This window comes from Ahaetulla prasina, chromosome 1, assembly GCF_028640845.1.
Source record: "Ahaetulla prasina isolate Xishuangbanna chromosome 1, ASM2864084v1, whole genome shotgun sequence".
Classification (NCBI taxonomy): Eukaryota; Metazoa; Chordata; class Lepidosauria; order Squamata; family Colubridae; genus Ahaetulla; species Ahaetulla prasina.
The window spans coordinates 300,020,411-300,043,064 of record NC_080539.1 but is presented as its reverse complement, the minus strand read 5'-3'; the positions used below and the strand labels follow the sequence as shown (position 1 = coordinate 300,043,064).

Sequence of the window (22,654 nt, the reverse complement as noted above, 5' to 3'; positions counted from 1 at the left end):
TTCCTCCAGGATGGCATCTGCCTGAACCACTTCCAAATGTTATTTCATTTCTCTGAACTTAAAAAAATATTCAGCACTGTTTGCCTAGGCCAGGGGTCTACAAACGTGGCTCTTTTAAGACTTGTGGACTTCAACTCCCAGAGTTCCTCAGCAAGATTTGCTGGCTGAGGAACTCTGGGAGTTGAAGTCCACAAGTCTTAAAAGAGCCAAGTTTGCAGACCCCTGGCCTAGGCAATATGTTTTCTCCCACATATCTCCCTCATGGTCACTTTCTTTATTTTCTATACTGCAGGCTTGAACTGCCCTTTCACCCTCCCCACATGTGAAACATAGGAGGAGGGCAATGGAGCAATAGAAAGCTACATTTCCAAATCTCTTTTGAATGCGAGCTGAAATTATATGCCAGAGAGTGGGAAAGGAATTATTCCTTTGTTTTATCACAAGGTCTCAACCTCAAGGATTCACCCAGATGTCGCTTTTATTAAGAACTAGAAATGTTGCTCTTCATAGAATTGGCACTCTTTTCCAACTCCCTCCCTCCATTCTGACTGTTAAGCATTATCAGGCTCATACCTTTACAATAGTAACCTGTTTATTTATTTATTTATTTATTAATCATACTTTTATACCGCACCATCTCCCGTAGGACTCAGGGCGGTTCACAGGCATATTAAAATAAAACAGTATAATAAATAAGCAATATAAAACCCAATTAAAACTAAATATTATAATAGCCAAATCACTAAAACGGTAAAAACTGATTAAAAACCGATTAAAATTTAACTAAAATATTTTATTCTATTTGCAGAAACCAAACCAAGACAGGGAGTCAATATCCCCGGGTGAAACAAAGGCAACATTAAAATGACAATGCGACTCCAAATTCGTTCAATATGAGAAAGAAGCCCTAGTCTTACAAATAGAGACATCAGGTTATTTCAAGCTGACGGACCAATCCTGTGATTGGCAAAGAGTCTAATGAAAAGCCCATGATGCCCAGCCAGCATATTAATGGGCAATGGGAATTATAGTCCAACAAATTTGGAGGACAAAAGGTTGAGAGAAGGATATCTAAAGTCTGCAGTAAACTTTAGACAGGGGAAAAAGCAAGCAGAGGCCAACTACACTGTACTTCAGTGGAACTATTGAGACAGATGATAGATATTTCAGTATGTAAGTTAAGCAATTAAAATGAGAAAAAAAAACCTCTCTCTGTTCTCTCTGTAGACATAGCTCCTCTGTTTCTTCCATCAGTTTATCTGCAAATAGACAATGACCAATGAAAGCAATCAACATGGAAGGGATAATTGAAAATTATCAGACACAGATTACATGGATCTTGAAAAATGCAGCTTTGGTTCTTTTACAGGATAATGTTCTGATTTGAACCTTATGAGGTAGCTTCAGTAAACTTGTTTATGGTTGCATCCATAAAAAGTGACAGCAAAGAATAGCTTGCCCTGCTAAAGTTTTCCCTGCAGAGCTTTAGCTAAAACCAATATGCTATCATTTGCAATTCTCTCACCAACCTTATCACCTTTATTTAACAGTTGAGAAAGTCACAGGAATACTGTATGTGCTAAATTAGGCCAACAGTAAAGTAGTGGAGAAGGCGTTGATTTATTAAGAGGTTATGACTTTGATGGGAAAAGTGGGCATTGAAATAATAGTGTTCCTAGCAATAATGTGGATGTTGCCTAGAAAATAAGTATGGTAAAATATTTGGCTATCCACCAGATTGTTTTCTATAAATTATCTATGAATAATGTCACTCTGCTTCGAGTTAAAATACAAGAGAAAATATGAAGCAAGAAGAGAGAGACATATGGGGGAGTATTGATTGTACAACCTTCTAATTGTTTTTTTCCCCGTCACATGAAGACTTTAGTTGGAAATAGGAGGCTGTCTTAGATTATGGAAACCATCTGCATTCCTGAAATTCTCATTAACTTTGTCCTCCTTTTGTTTGGCCTTATTAGCTCATGCTGCTTGATTAAGGTTATTAGTTATACCAGCTTAAAGATACAAAAGAGCCAATCTCTCTCAGCAGCTCTAAAAGATTGCTCTATGGGACTCACCAGAATGTTGCAATCTGATTTTCCTTCAGAAATTTTTAACTACAATTCCCATCATCCTTATGACTATCCATGTTGTCTGGAGCTGTTGGATATTTTAATATGAAAACTCTGGAGGGCACCAGGCTACCTAGGCTACCTTACTCTCTAAAGTGGTGCACGTCTCATATACTGAAGTTTTCTTCAGATATGTAATTCTCTCCCTTTCATTGCCAGTCCCTCTGAATTGACAGGGAGGCCAGCCTTCCAGTTCTCCATTATTAAATAGCAGCTGCCAGAATTCAGATTCAGCATGTAAGGCCAGGTTAGGGAAGACTGCTCTATAGTGAAGACCAACAACTGGAACAAAGTTACAGTACTTGACCAAAATCTGGAACCCTGATTGCACAGGGGAGAGGCATAATCATTCTACGGAGAACTCAGTCTAATATAGTTATCTCTCGTGACAGATCTTAATTCACATGGGGAAGAGGCTAAGAGTCTTCAGATGCACATCACTGCCCTCTTGGCATCAAAAACACAATGAAAATTCAGCAGAGACAACAAGTCTAACAGGGTTATGCCAGCATGGAGTACAAAGGTTTAAAATGGCTGAAAAGAACAAGAATTAATCAAACCATCAAATTAAACCTTTATCATGGCCAAAGTGGGGCATAAAACCATAGGGATTATATAGTGTAGATGTGAAAAAACTTAGAAGTACAGATAGTTCTTGACTTATGACCCCAATTGATCCCAAAATTTCTGTTGTTAAACAAGACAGTTAACTGAGTTTTGCCCCATTTCTTGCTGCAGTTGCTAAGTCAATCCCCTCAGTTGTTAAATTACTGACACGGTTGTTAAGTCAATCTGGCTTCCCCATTGCCGTTGCTGATCAGGAGGTCACAAAAGATGATCACATGACTCCAGACAGAGCAACCATCATAAATATATGCCAATTGCTATGCATACGAATTTTAATCACTGAGTATGGGGATGCTGCAATGCCAGTTGTAAGTGTGAAAAATGGTCATAAGCCACTTTTTTTCAGTGCCATTGTAACTTCAAATGGTCACTAAATGAATGGTTGTAAGTCTGGGACTACCTGTACTGAGAAACTTTGGCCAGGTACTGAAAAGATGGTGATATGAGACAGGGAGGGTTCCTTTCCAAGAGCTTCCTAAAGCAGGAAGAAAGTCTTGTCTGTCAAGAACACTTCCTAAATGTGTGGGAAACTTCCAAAGCAGTTCTTAAGACTCTGGTGTGTTCCTATTCTATCATCTTCCCAACAGGAATAGAGGCTTACATAACAAAAGTAGGCCGCACAATGGGAGACAGACATTGAATGTGAACTGAGTAGCCTCATTTTAGGGCTCAGAAGCACTTTGGATTCAAAGGGGAAAAGTGCTTAAATTTTGAAGGGGTGCTTACATGGCTCCCCTCTGCAGCTCTCAAGTCCTCTCCTGGGACTGCCTGATTACCTGTTTTCGGTAATTGCAGAGCGATTTCCAGAGACGAGTCTGTGAGGAAATCTCTGGGTATCAGGAACTTCCTTTTAAAGCCTTTGCATCTGAAGCGCTGCACTGCCCTACATGTCATGTCATGTCATGTCAGTGGTGGGTTTCAAAATTTTTTACTACTGGTTCTGTGGGTGTGGCTTTGTGGGCATGGCATGGCTTTGTGGGCATGGCTTGGTGGATGTGGCAGGGGAAGGATACTGTAAAATCTCCTTTCCCTCCCCAATCCAGGGGAAGGTTACTGCAAAATCCCTATTTCCTCCTGATCAGCTGGGACTTAGGAAGCAGAGAATAGATGGGGGCAGGGCCAGTCAGAATTTTTAGTACCGGTTCTCCGAACTACTCAAAATTTCTGCTACTATTTCTCTAGAACTGGTCAGAACCTGTTGAATCTCACCCCTGGTTCATGTACAAATAATAATAATAATTTTTAAATATATGCTGCTATTAATTCCAACCTAAATATTCTTGTTTCTCTTTGGCCAGTTGTAGTCCCTGAGCTTCAAGGCTCTCAATCATCGCTTCACCCAGCTGAGCATTTCTCCAGGTCCTTCAAAAAAGGGAATAGAAAGAGAAATCAAAGAATGAAAACAGCCTCCTTTTCTCTTTCTTCTTTGCTTTCCTCCATTTTTCTTTTGTCTTTCCTCTTTTCCTAGGTGTCAAACAAGGGGGGGGCAGTGTTTCCTTCTTTCATGCGTTCCCCCAAGACAAAGGAAAATAACTTTAAAAATAACTGGCAGTCTTGCCTTCATTTTGTGCTATTTAGTTGAACAGCTAAAGTGGGAGAAAATGAAAATAACCAGCACTATGATGGAATATGAAATTAATTTTCCTTCAAAGAATAAAAGGGCCATAACAACAGGGTGCCTGTATAAATTCATTACTTTACTAATTTTTTCTTTCAATATATTGGCCTGGACATTTGCCTCGTGCTACCTGGAGCTCCAAACCTTCACTGCAAGTCACAAACCACAATTCTCATGTTTCACTGGCACTCTATTACTTGGTACTTAAGATATTTAACAATATAAAATTGTCCAACATTGTGTGCAAACTGCTTCCATTTCTTGCAAGTCTGCAAAATGAAATTTGGGGATCTTAAAATACACATGGATCAGGACACTAAGGATTTAGAGCAAGTTCCACCTTAGATGACAACAGAACCCAGATTTATGTTGCAGGCAGGTATGGGAAGCTCAAGATGGATTTTCCCCCTTATACTGAATGTTGGAAGAACTCCCAAATGACTGCTGCATTGAGATATGGTTTATTTATTTATTTATTTATTTATTTATTATTTAAATTTCTATACCGCCCTTCTCCCGAAGGACTCAGGGCGGTTCACAGCCAAATAAAATACACAATAATGTTACAATATAAACACAATTAAAATACAATTAAAAAACTTATTCAATTGGGCCGAAATTAAAAATTTGGAATAAATAATAAAAACCCAATTAAAACCCATAAATGAACTCCCAAATGACTGCTGCATTGAGATATGGTTGGCTGGCATAGATTTACTCAGTTGTGTGAGGGGGTGAGAGATATTACATTAACTCCTATTCTGGTCTCTCCCCAAGTTGAGAGTACAATAAAAAGGGAGATAGATCTTGCTGCCCAGCTCTGTCACAGATGGCTAATTGTCTCCCGCAATCCTACCGAAGCCACATTTTTCAGAATGTTCTTGACCTTCACAGTCAAGCTACCCTCCTTAACTAGACAATTGCATGACTGTTGAAGCAATTCTTCAAAGCTATTTTAAGCTAGTACCAGGCAGTAAAGATGTTCCTCAATGCATTTGCCTTGAAGCATTGAGCAGGAAAGATGAGAGAAGATGAGCAGGACAGAGCAAACCACGTAGATTAGAAGATAGCTAATAACATGAGGGATTACTCCAGAGTAATTTATTATTGCTGGCCTATAGCCAGGAATCTTGCTAGACTAAAGCACTCTGTCTCTGCTCCTTGAGAAAGATCCCCTCCCTCCTGCGAATTATGTGCTACATTCCACCCCAGTAAGAGATCATCATCTTTCTTGTACTCTCCATTTAAGTCCCTCTAAATGTAAATTAACCTTACCCTAAAAGTTCCTGTCGAAGTGAATGGCAACCCAAATGGCAAAAACTAGTCCCGTAGCAGACACAAAAGGTCAGTGCTCCACTCTTAACCTCCCACATTAGGACATCAGTCTGGACTGCTTTCCCCCCACCCAAAGCTGGCAATTTGGGAAGAACAAGATTGCACTTAATGGGAGAAGTATGTGGTTAGATGAATCTGTAGCCTGACCCTTGATGCTCCATAAGCTTTACATCAGCAAAGAATTTAAAGTTGTTTTAACCATGCCCCATTGGCTGACTATCTGGGGCCATGTACTGTGTACTGTCTTTTTGATGGGATCACTAATTCCACTCATTCTGGTTACAATATTCCTCTTCTAAATTACATTCTCCATTTTTAGCTAAAGATAAATGACAGGAGTCAAGAGCCCTTGAACTGAACAGGTCCTTCTGACTCTCTTCCAGCTTGTTCAAGACAGATATGCTTATCCATTTGACATGGAGCCTTTCCCACTGTTGAAATGAGTATCATCACCCCATCCTTGAAGTGTCAGAAAACCAATCAAGAACAAAATTGACTGTCACCATTGCTGATCCCTACCTTGCTTCTATTCCCACAGTGCTAGGCACCTACTTTTCCTTCAAAATAATAGTGATAAGCCTAATTAATTTTATATATCATGAGGCTGCTCTTGGGTAGTAGCAGAATAGGGTGGGGATTCTATTTTAATACAGGCACAGATGAGGATGTTTTCAGCCTATGCTTGTGTTATAGCTGAATTCAAATGGGAAAAAGATTCCTAACCAAGATAATAGCAATGGCACTTAGACTTATATATTGCTTTACAACCCTCTCTAAGCAGTTTACAGAGTCAGCATATTGCCCCCAACAATCTGGGTCCTCATTTTACCCACCTCGGAAGGATGGAAGACTGAGTCAACCTCAAGCCTGGTGAGATTCGAACTGCCAAATTGCAGTCAGCTGGCAGTCAGCAGAAGTAGCCTGCAGTCCTGCACTCTAACCATTGTGCTGCCACGGCTCAGTCTGAATCAAAGGTGACATTTCAGATAGGCAGAGACGAGTTATCATTCTGGGACACATTCACCCAGAAGTCAATTCCATTGGATTCCATGGAATCTAGGAAATGCATTTTATGTGGCTGCCTTGGGTGTCAGATGTATATTAAGGAAAGAAGCTAATGCAGGCTCCATCCCACAGTTTCTCTTCAGAATGATATTTCTTTCCTAGCAGCCTTTTCCCACTGCTGAGTTAAAATGATATTTAGTCATCCCTGACTCACGACAAGACAAAGCCAGCACAATATTTGCTATCTCTCATCTCCATTACCAATCTTTCTCCTGCCTTCACTGAATTGTTAACACTCAATTGTTGCTGAAGGGTGTTGTTCAGCTATTATTCAGTGCCACTCATAGGTCGTGGCATTCGCTTGCTCCTTGGATTTCTGCCATCTGTTTTCAACGTATCAGAAGCCAGAAGGAAAAACATCATTAATCAGAAACCAGAAGACTTTTATTTCAGAACTCTGCTCAACTTCTCTCGGCTGGTTTATTTGACCTTTTTTTTTTACATTATATTTGTACATTTCCTAAAATTAAAATAATTGAATTTTTAAAAAAATCTATTAGGAAACACAACGGCTGAAAGAATTTTAGAGAGGAGGGAATTCCTGCCATAAATGTACAACTGTGGCTCTGGAGCCGCATGTGGCTCTTTCACCCCTTTGCTGCGGCTCCCTACGTCACAACCGCCAATGTGCAATACCCACTGGCATGCAATTTATTGAGCTTGTCAACCCCCGGTAGGCCAACAATGGATAAATCTAAGAAAAAAATATTTTCAGAAGAAAACAGAACGTTTAATTCAAGTACATATGCTAGTTTTGTGGCCGCTCAAGAAATAGTCAGGCACCGGAAGGGTTTTGTGGCTTCCGATGTTTTCTTTTCTGTGGGAAACAGGTCCAAATGGCTCTTTGAGTGTTTAAGGTTGCAGACCCCTGAGTTAGGTCCGCTAGAATAATTGTAACTGACTAGCCCATGAACAATTTGCTTTCTTATTGTGGGAGGGGGAATCTTGAAATTGACAAATGGAGGGGAAAGGATGAACAGCTACAAACCCAAAACCTTGTGTTCCTTGCTGAACGGGCAGAGTTCTGCTATCTTCCCCCTATTATTTATTTCATCCTGCTTTGATTATTTTTACAAATAACTCTTAAGATGGCAAACATATCTAATATTCTTTCCTCCTCCTGTTTTGCCCAAGAACAACCCCGTGAGGTGGATTGGGCTGAGAGTGATTGACCCAAAGTCACCCAACTGGCTTTCATGGCTAAGGTGGGACTAGAACTCACAGACTCCCACTTTCTAGATAAGTGCCTTAATCGTTAGACCAGACTGGTTGTCTCTATTCGATAGAAGCCTAAAGAGAAGTTGATATCAGAAACAGAGAAGTCTTGGGAGGTAACAAATTTGAAAGGAACTGGGGAAACAAAGTGTTAACAGAGAGGGCAGAGATACACAGTAATATCTGCTTCCTCCAGAAGACAATATATGTAGCTCAATTGAATTGAATTGTGGAATCCTTGATGCTCTCTAAATTTGATTATTTGGAAGTTTCATTACCTGACTAGGTAACACCATCAGTGCTAGTGAGTGTGGAGTTTGCTCCCAATTTATATGCAGTAGTTTGCTCTGCCAGTATGAGTGGAGGTGTGGATTTCTCCTTGATAAGAATATTGGTGGGGTTTTTTTTTTGCTTATTAATTGGTTCTACTCAGAGCTATGTGAATATCATAGATTCAGTAAGCATTTATCAAGTTGGGCATCCAATCACATTCTTAAAATCAAGTCCATAGCCCTAGGCAATTCATGCACAATAGCATTCTATTGATTTTGTCAGGAGAATAAAGCATATGTCTAAAAGTGATTATGTGCCTCCCAGAATTGCAATGGAGTTGGACAGCCTTATATATTTAATAAATAATAGTAACAGCAGGAACAAGAGCAGTGATAAATAATATGCTGCACCCCCTGTGTATCCTGAGAGGCAGATAAAATAATGGGATCAGCAAAAGCAGGGTTTATAGGAAGTACTCCACGGTGAATTCTTCCAGGTTACTAATTCTTGTGGGATTGAACTGTTTATATTAATCAAAATATTTGCAAAACCAAAGAGCACTTCCAGGCCTTGCTTGCACTGATCTTTCAAGTTGTCATTCTCCATTCACAATTCTCCCATCTTCTTTCTATCCTGACAGGCTATTTTTAAGAGAAAAGCTGCTAAAGGAAGAAACATTCAAGCCACCATACTGGGCAATGCCTATTGACCACTAGAGCTCCAAAATAAATGGTGACTTGGATGCCATTCAAAATCAAGACAAACAAAATAGGGTGATTGCATGGCACACTTACACTTTTCCAGACTCCTGAAGCATCTCCAACCACTGGGATTGTTCATAAGCTGATTCTGCTGCTAGTACAATGTTGCCCTAAAAAAACACAACAACCCCAAATCATAAACCCCGTCTTTTCTTCAAGAGAAACTGGCATGTAAACACAGCTCATCAAAGAGGAAAACAAACAACTACTACTATGATTAAAAAAATGAAGACTATCTACAAATACATACATCAGTTTTACTTGCATGACTTTCCCAGAGTAATTCTGGGAATGGTAAATGTTGTGAAAACAATTGGCATTGATCCCTAGAAGGAAGTAGTGAAAGTTAACCAATTGAAAGCGATGGTTTACAAACAGATGAAAAATCTTAGGGATTTCTAATGTCACAGCTAACAATTCCCTTTACTGGCAGTTATACTCCTGTAAAACATCCTAGGTCATCCAGTCTGTTAGCAAATAAGCTACCAAAGTGAAATCAGATTAACAGAATAACAGAGTTGGAAGGGACCTTGGAGGTCTTCTAGTCAACCCCCTTGCTTAAGTAGGATACCCTATATCATGCTGGACAAATGGCTGTCCAATCTCTTCTTAAAAACTTCCAGTGATGGAGCACTTCTTTTGCTACTTGGGTATCTCTGCTGCATGCTTCTGTTGGGCAATCTACTTCTTTACTGTCTAATTAGCAACTTGTGTAGTATTAAAAATCTGCTAAATGGAACAAGAAAGAAGAAAAAAACACTTTACATGGAAGTCCTCATGAGAGATTTTCATTGCATAAGGCATATTGGATTCTTCTTTGGCTTCTACGATGCATCCACCAAGAGGTATGACACCCTGAGGAGGCACCAAAGATTTCAGACAATGTTAAAATCACTATTGAGAAGTGGCATGATGCAGTTAGAACAAGATAAGATTGAGAGATCCGCATCCAGAATGGTGGTCCACATAGAGCTAATGATAACAGAGAAATATATACAGGAAGTCCTCCAGCTTAGAAACAGCCTTTAGTTATGAACAGGCTGATTGTAGTACTCCAAATGGCAAAATTTCTTTGTCTGTTTGTTTACTTACCTACTTATTTAATATACTTCCTATCTCACTATTTGGAGCAACTCTGGCTGAGTGGCCAACCAGCAACAAGATCTGACTTAAAAAGGCAGGTGGCATATCCTCCACCCCCTGCCAATCAATGAACCACTGAAGTTACAGTAGTGGCCAAAATTGTGGAAACCTTTTGGAAAAAGTGTATTTTCTAAAGCTAGCTAATAACACCCCCCCCTTTTTTTTGAGTCGTACCATAACATTATATATCAATGGAAAGATAATTTAATCAAGAATGTAATGCAATAACTTTTATGAAGGATTTGCTATTAGAATAGCAGTTATAGTAAAGCAGTTACAGTATAAAGAAGAAAAGTGAAACACATAGAAAAAACAAGATATACAAAACTTATCTCCCTAGAAAAAAATGAGATATACAAAAATTATCATGTCAGTTAATACTTAGTTTGGTGACCTTTAGCATGAATTATGGCCTTACAACGTCTTCCCATGGAGTGAACCAAGTCTTTTAGTTCTGCAGCTGTTATAATGTGAAACCAAGATTGAATGATTGCTTCTATTAACTGGGTTTTATTGCTGGGTCGCTTCAACAAGTTTCTTTAGTCGGCTCCATAGATTTTCAATTGGGTTAAGGTCTGGGCTATTCTTAGGCCATTCCAGCAGTGGAATATGATTATCTTGAAACTCCTCCCCCCAAAAAAGTGGTGTTATTAGCCATCAAACCTCAAAAATACACTTTTCCCAAAAGGTTTCCACAATTTTGGCCACTACTGTATTTAGAATGTCTCCATGAGTGTCACAGGGGCCGGTTTAGCTCACGCTGGTAAAGCCTGTTATTAAGAACACAGTAGCCTGCAATTACTGCAGGTTCGAGCCCGGCCCAAGGTTGACTCAGCCTTCCATCCTTTATAAGGTAGGTAAAATGAGGACCCAGATTGTTGGGGGGGGCAATAAGTTGACTTTGTAAAAATATACAAATAGAATGAGACTATTGCCTTATACACTGTAAGCCGCCCTGAGTCTTCGGAGAAGGGCGGGGTATAAATGTAAACAAAACAAAACAAACAAACAAACAAAATAGTGCATGTATGTTAATATACTGTGCAGCCTGTTTTCAATGGTTCCTGAAAGCATTGCATGGCTTCAACAATTCCTCAGCTAGAGAAAGAGGAATGTTGTCCTCTTTTTGTCCATTTCAAGTGATGTCATGCTCCTGTATTTTTCTGACTACATAGTAAGACAAACATTTGACTAAATAACTTGCTCCAGTTTACGTACAAATTCAACTTAAGGATAGAGTTAGGAACAGAACTCTTTCTTAACCCTGGGCCTTGCTGTTCAAGACTCACTTAGCTCACAGATACTAACTCTCTCAGCTACAATATCTCCACAATTTAAGGTATTTTGTAAGAAAATTAGTTGGGGAAAAAGGCTTATGAAAGGAAGGTGTTTCCCGACAGATCGGTTCTATTTCTGTCTGACCAAATATTGAATATTGTGAGTTTATTTTCTCATTTGTTCCTATATGTCGGTGTTATGGAGAGAAAATAAGTGGAAATGATAACAATCATAAGCTGGTAATGACTAAAAGTTCTCCTCCTCCTCCCCTGTAAATGTGGAGGGATGTTTACACAAAGGCTTTGTCTGGAAGCTCTCTTAGCTTCCCAGATCCATAAGAACTTTTTATAAAAAGGAAAAGGAGTACAAATTGTTATGTACCATATAAGGAGTGAGCTATACGTTTCATTTAGGTCCTCCAAAAAGGCGAGAAAATACTTAAAGCTCATTGGTTAAGCTGGCTGGCAGCCCTCTATAAAAGAGGACACTGCCAGATTAGCACCCTGTTGGGTTGTACTGGTGTACCAATAAAGAGCTGTTGTTACTGAAAGAGCTTTGTCGGTCTCATCCATCATCAAATCTAACACAATAATTCAAGCACATTTGTTGCTAGTTGTAAAGTCTTCAACAGTGAATATTTGGCCATTGTTTTCCACGCAATGATGACCTCTAGCTTACATGATTGGAATGTATTTCTTCTTGAGCCATTCTTTTAACATTTCTTCAATATTTCAATTAATGCCAAATTCAGCAGACAGATCATATGGATGAGCCACGGTGACACAGTGGCTGGAGTGCAGTACTGCGGGCTACTTCTGCTGACTGCTGGCTGCCTGCAATTTGGCAATTCAAATCTCACCAGGCTCAAGGTTGACTCAGCCTTCCACCCTTCCTAGGTGGGTAAAATGAGAACCCAAATTGTTGGGGGCAATATGCTGACTCTGTAAGCCACTTAGAGAGGGCTGTAACAGCACTGTAAAGGGCATATAAATCTAAGTACTATTGCTATATATTTGGGCCAATTACACTAAACATATTTTGTCACCATGAGAGAAGAGATTGACAAAAGAAAAAGGAAGGGATTTCCATGGATTTGTTAGCCCCTACAGCCTTCTGAAACCCACCATACCAGCTTTTGTCATGAGATACTATAGAAGAAAATAGAATTGGTGAAAATCATGTTATATATCTCCAACTGCAAGGGGTGGGGGTGGACAAGAGAAGTCTTTAAAGCCTGGTGTGATAATGGCATTTTATGTAAAAATATAGAGGTCTGTAATTTGTACTGGTGTTTTTACTAAAATGCCAGTTATAAAGATGTTTTATTAAACAACGAACTATAAAATGTATCTAAAATAATGCTATGGAAACAGTAGAGCATAGATCAGGATCAGCTGGTAAATCTCTTAAGTTACAAGGTGTAGATGAAAAATACTCTTGACTGTCAATTCATCATAAAAACAGAAAATACACTGATGTTGCCTGTTTTCTAAGTGAGACTGGTGAAAAGAAGAAAGCTTGTGGGGTAACAGAAGTACACCTAGAGAACTGTACATGCTGTTCCCAGGCTGACCATATACCATACTGTATATTTAGTGGCACCTTTTATTTAAAGGCAGAAGGGCATAATCACCTCCATGAATTATTACTGAGTTTCTGTATAAAAACAAAGTGAATGTAGAAGCCTTGAGCCAGTCCACTCTAATGCATAGCCCCACAGTTTCTGAAATTCCTAATGTTCAGAAAAGGAGTAAAATTTCAAGAATAAGAAGTATAGAATGGAGAAGCTTTATTTACTTACAGGTAATCTTGGTTAATGACAGTAATTGGGACATGGAATGCTGTTGCTAAATGATATAGTGTGAAATCACATAACCATACTGACTTATGATAGCAAAATCCAGCAATTCTAGTTCATGTTAAGTTCTAGTTCATGTCAAGCAATGGCAACTGCAATAATATTTAGACTTATATACCACTTCATCATGTTTTACAATCCTCTCTAAGCAGTTTACAGTGTCAGCATATTGCCCCCAACAATCTGGGTCCTCATTTTACTGACCTTGGAAAAATGGAAAGACTGAGTCAATCTTGAGCCGGTCAGGATCAAACTGCTGGCATTGGGAATGCAGAGTTAGCTTGGAATACTGCATTCTAACCACTGTGCCTTTAAGCAAATCCCGCATGGTCATCCAACACAGTGTCATATGATCACCATCTGTGACCTTGTGGTGACGTTCCCATTGATTTTGCTTGTTGGAAGCCAGCTGTGAAAGTCACAAGAGTGCTCATGTGACCACGGGATTCTGCCACCATTATAATTGTGAGCTGGTTGCCAAGCACCCAAATTGCAATCATGTGACTGTGGGGATGCGCTGTGATGGCTTCAATTTTGAGGACAGGCTGTAAGTGTCCTTCAGTGTCATTGTTACTTTGAGCACTTGCTGAATGAATGGTTGTCAGCAGAGGACTATCTGTATTTATTTACTTACTGAATATAATTGTATGCTGCTCAGTTCCTAACGGCTCTTACATCAAGCAATAAATATCATTAAAATAGAATCAATCAATCTGTCAATCAATTGAAACAATCGCTCCTGGTTTTCCTCAAATGTTTTCTGAGGTGCACAACTTCCAGGCTTTTTGGAAGCTAAACAAGGAAAGGGTAACCTGGATTTCAAGGGGATTAAAAGTACATGCTATATTTGATGGTTTGCTATCCATCTTAAATACACAGTGTAGCTTCATTTAATTTTTTTTAAAAGTTCATTTTAAGGACACAAATATGTTTTGTGAAGCAGACATGCAGTCGTTCTCGAAGGGGCGTGCAAGGTCTGTGTAAGGGGCGTGCATAAAGTGCACCCGCGTGCCTACCATCCCTGTCTTAATATTCCTTTTTTATTTACTCTTTTCAGGTATCCAAATTATGTCTATACTTCGACCTGTTATCTTATACATGATTGACAAAATAAATAAAAAAATAAAGACCCTATCTGAATGTCTTTGGAGACGCTGCTAACCTTTGGATGGATATTGAAGTACCGATTATTTTCAAAGTTCTTCTTTTCGCCCTCAGCATAGTAAAGCAGAAAACTTTCCTTGATGATAAAGAATCTGAAAAAGAAACGTATCTTTATGTAAAAATTTAACTCAACAGAATTTGTACTTATTTGAACCCTGGTGGATGCCACGGGGTCCACAATGTAGTAGAAAATGGTGATGTACCTGGACACGTATGAATGGGCCTTTCTGTAGGTTTAGTCATTTTCTTATGACATCTTTTGCTATTCTACTAGTATCATTTTGAGGAAACTTGCCTTTTGCTCTGTTCTCTACACCAAGGGTCTCCAACCTTGGCTTTGCTGGCTGAGGAATTCTGGGAGTTGAAGTCCACAAGTCTTCAAGTTGCCAAGGTTGGAGACCCCTGCTCTACGCATCCTATTTTGCATAGCAGTGATTACAGCCTGTTGATTTACATTCTTAAGCCTAAAAGCAGATAGTTGAAATGACTTTTTCAGTATTTTTTCAAGTGTAAGTATTGCTACCCAGAAAAATTACATGTACCGGTACTATCACACACCGAATCTTGAGAAAAAAAAATATTAATGTGGTACTTTTAAAAACGGTATTTATTTGTTAAAAATGCCTTCTATATTAGTTCCCGTTATAGAAAATTTGGAAACAGTTAAAAATGTTGAACTCCTTCACAAAGAAAAACAAAAAGATAGACGGATAGTCTTTGATTACTGGCTGCTTTGTTTTACAACCATTTGAAGTTGGGACAGTGATTTAAAAAAAAAAAAAGCTTGCAACTATTCCTCACGTTTATGACCCTCTCAGTGATCACTATTGCCATTTGTGTGTTCCTTAACAAACAGAATAAATAGAAAAGGCAGAAGTAAACTTGCTTTGCTTAATGAGCAAAGGGAAAGGAAAGTTGTAAGCCTGTCACAGTCACAAAGACTGTGGAGTTCAGTGGTGGACTTGCAGCTCTCAATTATGATCACTAAGTGAGGACTGCCTGTATTGGGAGAATTTGTGGCTGGGTAAAGTCACTATAAAGAGGTGAATTGCTTTAAAAGGAAATGCTAAAACATATCAGTATTGCATACTGATGATACATGAGAGGATTCTTCACATCATCAAATTCAGCTTAGTAGTTATAGCTCAGAAAGTAAATATAAATATACTCCCCTGTACTTCTCAGTGTAATGATACACTCTAGGCATTATATATGTACAAACAATATTCACTGAAGACGTATTGTACATAAAGTACCAATTGCATAATGAGGTCTAGATTTTTTTATAACGACACTTTAGTTTCTCATTGGTAAGAATGCTAATGAAATGTGGGAAAATGAATCCTAAAATCCACTGGCATTGTCTTTGGAGTGGAAGACTAAAGCAAAATGCAATTATCCAGATTGGAAATGTCTTTCACAAAAGGAATTAAGATAAGAGATGCATTTGTCCTGAGTTATAGACAAATTTCAGTGCAGTTCCAATTCTCAGCAACTCTCTTAGCAAAAAGAAAACCTTTTATGTCTAAACAGAACAAAGGCACCTTTCAATTCATTTAAGTTCCTGAACTGGTGAGGTTTTCTTTGACTTCCTCATAAAATCAGACCAGAATCATTTCTGTCAACAATGGCATGACTAAGCACATTAAAGGCACATTAAACTGAGTGTACATGGATGTTTTAAAATGAATAGAAAATAAATTACTTTCGAAACAGTAACTTTGCAGAAGGATTATCTTGAGAGTCAGAAGCTTTGGGGACTGGATACTCACAAATGTGGAAACTGGGTAATCCAGGGGTTGCTTTCTTTTTGAAAGAAACATTCCTTGAATGTTATCCTAGATTCCACCCTTCCTTTCATAGCTCAACTAGTCTCAATACCATGGAATGTTTTGGACAGCTTTCTCTGGACTAGCGGTCACCAACTTGTGGTCTGTGGACCACTGGTGGCCCACGGAAAAATTATTTGCATTTTTTATATTGCACTAAATCAGGGATCCTCAAACTACGGCTCCTGGGCCGGATACATGCAATGAACATTTGTGTTGCTGCAGAGAGTCTCCCCCTTCTGGGTCTTTTTGTGTGGGTTGGAGGGGAGCAGAAATTCTGACTTGGGGTCTGTTTCAGCCTCCTGGTGTGGGGCTTTGGGCGAAGACTGGAGGGAATTGCTGCTGGTAGAGAAGAGCTGGAGGGCCTTGTTCCAGTGGGACTGCCTAATGGCCTGGAACTGGCTGACCATCTCAGCCTGCTGAGCCTCCAGGTGTTGGCACCTGGCCTTGCAGTCCTGCAGATCTTTCCTCTGCTTGGAAAGCTTATGCTTGTAGTCCTCAGTGAGGTACTTCTGCTGAGCCTCCTTCTCATTCAGATCCAGTTTGGACTGAGCTATATTGCCAACTCTTTCTCATGGTGGCTGCTTTTTCATGGTGGCCAGCAACTGCTTCCTGTTGGGGCCCTAAGGAGCCCAGGTGGGCAGGTGAGGAGTGGCGAGACATCGAGTTGGCCACACTCAGCCAGTCACATGATCATCTTGCCACACCCACCCAGCCATTCATTAGGCAGATCATATTAGTGATCCACGGGATTTAAAATTATGAATTTAGTGGTCCCCTTGGGTCTGAAAGGTTGGGGACTCCTGCTCTGGACCATCATCTATATCTGATCCTGGACAGAAATAATCTGCTAAAATGTTCATGCACAGAAACTGTAGTTGATACTACATTTCATTCCTAACAGTTTCATTGGTTCTAGAGCAGCCCTTCCCAACTTTTTTTCAATATGTAGATCCCTGTGTCATCCCTGAAGCTTTGAGGATCATCCCATGTTTCTGGGGTCAGTAATGCAAGCGCTATAGCACACAGAGCTCCTTCACATTAACTAAATCAAGGCGCTGCCTAACTTTAAATGACTTATGCAAATCTTCAGCATTTTGTAAAAAAAGCCTTTTAGGACAAAATTTTGCCCAAATGCCAAATCACAAACTATGGTGGTGTTTCCGCTTCAAATCTTCCAAAATTTAAAAGGAGAAGGCCCCAAGCCTTCTCATTTGCACAAGATTGGCAATCTTCAGAGATGTCAAGGCAAGCATTGTGATTACTGGTATATGTATGGGTATACAAGGATGAGAGGGAGACTTTTTTTGTTACCCACATTGAGAAAGTACCTGCAGGATATTTGCTATTCAACAGTGATTTATAAACCACAATCAGGATTTCGTGTTTTCCTATCTGAATAATTTCATTTGCTACTAAATCTTTTATATCTGGGATGCAAAAAAATCTGGACAATCTTAAGATGGCTGCAAAGAGTTTTCTGCTAAATATTTCTTTGTTTCCATCCAGAATTTTGCAATCTGCAAGTAGAGGTGGGCGTTGTGCTATAAAATCAAGAGTAAACCGTGAGTTGTTTGTTACAAAATGAGTTACACATACATTTGGCATAGTTGAGAAAAATATATACATTCTGTGATCAACCCTCAGAAAGTCTGTTTTCTGCAGAAAAAAAATGCTGCTACAGTTTCTAATGTATGCAGTTAATGAGCTTAGTTAGCTAATATTTACAAAATCTTTGAAAACTTAAAAGAACTCAGTTAAGTACACTCTGATTTTTAAAATTCTTCGATCTAGGATCCACAGATTTTTTTTTCTCTTGTACTGTTCTGTTCTAAAAGTTCCAGGTACCAAATAATGTACATAGTTGAAATTGGGATCATTTTCATCCTTTGGGAGACAAATTCTGGTAGAAATGGAACAAGAGTATCTCCAGGACTTTCCATATCTCAAATGAACCAAGTGAGATGGCATACTTTTCTGTTACATGTTTTGGCAGCAAAACCACAGAGAGATGAGATTGATATATCTGCTTATCAAATGGAAAAGAGGGAGATTTAATTTAGGGAGGAGAAAAGCTTCAACATGGGTGATTCTAAGCATTTTTGTAACCTTTTGATGCCCAGATTGATGCTGAAGTTTTCTATTTAATTCAACGAACTCATAAGTAAGGCAGACTCTAGTATTTAAAGCTATACATTCCCTACAATAATTCCTAAAGCAGTTACTGAAAGGGATGTCAGCTCTTATGGGATCTTAGTTCTCGTTTAGGAAAAGATTCTAACTATTGTTATTCCAAGTCAGATAGTCCCTAGGTATGAACCTGTGAGTGAGAAAGATAGCTAGTTAGGGTCATTTCTTTATATTCTAATTGTAATTGCCTAGTGTTGATCAGTTTCCTTTTTAATAGGTTTTGCTCCTGTATTTCCTCTGATCGATCAGTACCAGCTGTTATATGACCATTGAATTGTTGTGGCTATTTCAGCAGGGTGCTTGTCAAGGATGAGTCATGCCATGTTTTAGAGCTGGGTCAACATCACTGCTGTTTGGTGACACTCTTATAATACAGTCACAAAATTGATGAAGCTGCAAGACTGCCTCCTCCAGGGAATGCAAAAAAAGAGGTCTGCCAGAGGAACTCTTCCCTCTCTTTTACTGATGGTTGCTTTCAACTAGTAGAATTAAATCTATCAGTTATCAAAACAGAGGATTCTTCTGAAATAGTATAGGGCCGTGATGGCGAACCTATGGAACGCATGCCCCAAGTGGCACACAGAACCCTCTCTGTGGGCACATGAGCCATTACCCCGGCTCAGCTCCACATGTGCACACACCTCCTGCTGGGCAGCTGGTTTTCGGGTCTCTGCCGTGCATGCCCGGGGGGCAGGGTGCATGCGGGAAACGCATGTGTATGGGGCAGGGTGCACGTGGGGGTGGGGCACACACAGGGGGTGGGGTGTGCATGCGTGGGGGTGGGGCGCACATGGGGGCATGCGTGCATGCATGGGGAGCAGGGCGCATGTGGAAGATGTGTGCACAGGGGTGGGGGCAAGGCGCACGTGGGGGCAGGGAGCACACAGGAGTTGCATATGTATGCATGGGGCAGAGCGCATGTGGGGGAGTTGCGCACACATTGCATTATGGGTGTGCATGTGCATGCATCTGCGTGCTTTCAGCACTCGGTGCCAAAAAGGTTAGTCATCACTGGTATAGAGTTTCCTGCTTTTTAAAAAAAATTTATTTACATTTACATCCCGCCTGTCTCCGAAGACTCAGGGCAGCTTACAGTGTGTAAGGCAATAGTCTCATTCTATTTGTATATTTACAAAGTCAACTTATTGCCCCCCCAACAATCTGGGTCCTCATTTTACCTACCTTATAAAGGATGGAAGGCTGAGTCAACCTTGGGCCTGGTGGGATTCGAGCCTGCAGTAATTGCAGGCTGCCGTGTTTTAATAACAGGCTATCTTACAGCCTGAGCCACCACGGCCTTTTTGCTTGAGCAGAAAGTTGGACTAGAAGATCTCCAAGGTCCCTTTCAACTCTATTATCCTGCATTCTGTCACATCAGAATCAGCTCTTTCTCTAAGTGCCTTCATCAATATACAGTAGCTTAGAACAGAAGTCTCCAACCTTGGCAACTTTAAGCCTGATGGATTTCAACTCCCAGAATTCAAAGCTGGCTGGGGAATTCTGGGAGTTGAAGACCACCAGGCTTAAAGTTGCCAAAGTTGGAGACCCCTGGCTTAGAATGTCACTTGTATTCGTTAAAAGGCAGAAACTTTTTTTTATTGACTTATAATGCTGAGGTTTTTTAAAAGGCTATGATTTTTAATAGTTTGAAATTTTCCTAAACATTGAATGTCTTCCACTTTAAGGAAGATTGCTTAAATATATACATTTATGTTTGATTAATTCTTCTCAAATGCTAAAGAGATCAATTAAAAGAATGGCTCAAGTACTTCTTGGTTAATCTGGTGGTCCATAAAAGACTGCATTGCTGCCATGCTCTAGTATTATGGTCAAAAGAAGAATGAGCTGATAATAATAGAACATCAGGCAGGTGAGTGAAGATGTTTTGGATAAATTTTTGGGGTAGGATTTTTGGGGGCTCCTGGGTTTTATTTTCCTGACCTTTGCATTATATTTTTTAGTTTGCTGCAGGATACCAGTAACAAACCATACAGCCAAAGTTAGCAAGTTGCTGCGAGATTTCAGTGGTATGATTCCTGTTAACCAAAGGTTTTCAACCCCTGGATAAAAATGGTGCTGACTGGGAATTTTAAGTGTTGAACTCTAACACATTATCTGGACTTTAAATTTGTCTAGAGACGTTATTCTTAAGAGGACTTGAGTTCATTCAGCACCTGAGAAAAGAATGTGCCCAGAATGGGCACAATTTTTTACCACCAGTTTGCCGCGCATGTGTGCCTCCCATGCATGCGTCCGGCCTTCCGTGCATGCACTTTTCTCATGCGCACTTTCTGCACATGCACCCGGCCTCCAAAACATGGTAAATACAACAGCATAGTACCAGGGTGGGTGGATGGGGGTGGGTCCACTATCTGCTATCAGTTCACCTGAACTGTTCCGAACCAGCTGAATACTAGCACTGAATGTGGCTATTTTTAGAAAAAAGATAGTATCTCTGTAGGAGAACACATTTCAGTTAAGAGTTTCTGCAGAGTAGGGAAGTGAGTGGATCAGAGACAGGTGTCATCCAGATGTTTTGGGTTACAAATCTCATAATCTCTTGCCATTGCTCATGATCATTGGGGCAATGAGAATTGAAGTCCAGAGCCTCAGGAATGTACCAGGTTGCCTACTTCAAACCATATGAACGAAATGAGCCTGTAGTTTGATTCAATGCAAGAGAGATTCCTATGTTTCTTTTAATACCAATTCTAAGTTAATTTATTCATATTTTAACACGGAATCATATTCTTAAATTTTATGCAGTATGTGTTAGTAGTTTTGTATATAGGGAGATCTACTTCTTCCAATGACACATAACGTAACATAATATAATAACAGAGTTGGAAGGGACCTTGGAGGTCTTCTAGTCCAACCCCCTGCCCAGGCAGGAAACCCTACACCATTTCAGACAAATGGCTATCCAACATTTTCTTAAACATTTCCAGTGTTGGAGCATTCACAACTTCTGCAGGCAAGTTGTTCCACTTATTAATTGTTCTAACTGTCAGGAAATTTCTCCTTAGTTCTAAGTTGCTTCTTTCTTTGATCAGTTTTCACCCATTGCTTCTTGTTCTACCCTCAGGTGCTTTGGAGAACAGCCTGACTCCCTCTTCTTTGTGGCAGCCCCTGAGATATTGGAACACTGCTATCATGTCTCCTCTAGTCCTTCTTTTCATTAAACTAGACATACCAGTTCCTGCAACCGTTCTTCATATGATTTAGCCTCCAGTCCCCTAATCATCTTTGTTGCTCTTCTCTGCACTCTTTCTAGAGTCTCAATATCTTTTTTACATCGTGGCAACCAAAACTGAATGCAGTATTTCAAGTGTGGCCTTAACAAGGCATTATAAAGTGGCACTAACACTTCATGTGATCTTGATTCTATCCCTCTGTTTATGCAGCCCAGAACTGTGTTGGCTTTTTTGGCAGCTGCTGCACACTGCTGGCTCATATCTAAATGGTTGTCCACTAGGACTCCAAGATCCCTCTCACAGGTACTACTATTGAGCAAGGTACCACATATATGGTACCTGTGCATTTTGGTTTTTTTGGTCTAAATGTAGAACCTTACTTTTTTCACTGTTGAATTTCATAATATGACCTTCAACAAAGTGTCAGCAAAGTTTCATAAAGGTCAGTTCAGTGCTTAAATGCAAACTTTCTTCTCTAAATGCCTTGATCTAGTAGTCACATATGGTTTAAGTTAAAAATTCAGCAGGTTCTGACAGGTTCTGGAGAACCGGTAGTGGAAATTTTTAGTAGTTCAGAGAACTGGCAAATACCACCCCTGGCTGACCTCAGAGTGGGGTGGGAATGGAGATTTTGCAATATCCTTCTCCCAGGAGTGGGAGGGAAAGGGGATTTTGCAGTATCCTTTCCCTGCCATGCCTACCAAGCCATGCCCATGAAGCCACACCACGCCCACCAAGCCATGCCCACAGAACAGGTAGTAAAAAAATTTGGATTTCACCACTGGTTAGTGGGGCACAGCTAAACAAGGACCCTGACATGTGGGGTAGGAGGATTTACATAACATAACAACAGAGTTGGAAGGGACCTTGGAGGCCTTCTAGTCCAACCCCCTGCCCAGGCAGGAAACCCTACACCATCTCAGTCAGATGGTTATCCAACATTTTCTTAAAAATTTCCAGTGTTGGAGCATT

The 22,654-nt window shown here is 40.0% G+C and overlaps 1 protein-coding gene across 1 annotated transcript in view; it reads right to left on the bottom strand.

Moving 5' to 3' along the window:
• PLEKHD1 (pleckstrin homology and coiled-coil domain containing D1) overlaps nucleotides 1-22,654 on the bottom strand; it is a 39,396-nt gene that overhangs the window by 13,385 nt on the left and 3,357 nt on the right. Inside the window, exons 2-6 of the mRNA XM_058161912.1 lie at nucleotides 14,468-14,561; nucleotides 9,792-9,881; nucleotides 9,060-9,136; nucleotides 4,030-4,121; nucleotides 1,207-1,259 (exon numbers count right to left, since the gene is read on the bottom strand). Coding sequence (XP_058017895.1) covers nucleotides 1,207-1,259; nucleotides 4,030-4,121; nucleotides 9,060-9,136; nucleotides 9,792-9,881; nucleotides 14,468-14,561 — 406 coding nt within the window. The remainder of the gene's footprint in view (nucleotides 1-1,206; nucleotides 1,260-4,029; nucleotides 4,122-9,059; nucleotides 9,137-9,791; nucleotides 9,882-14,467; nucleotides 14,562-22,654) is intronic.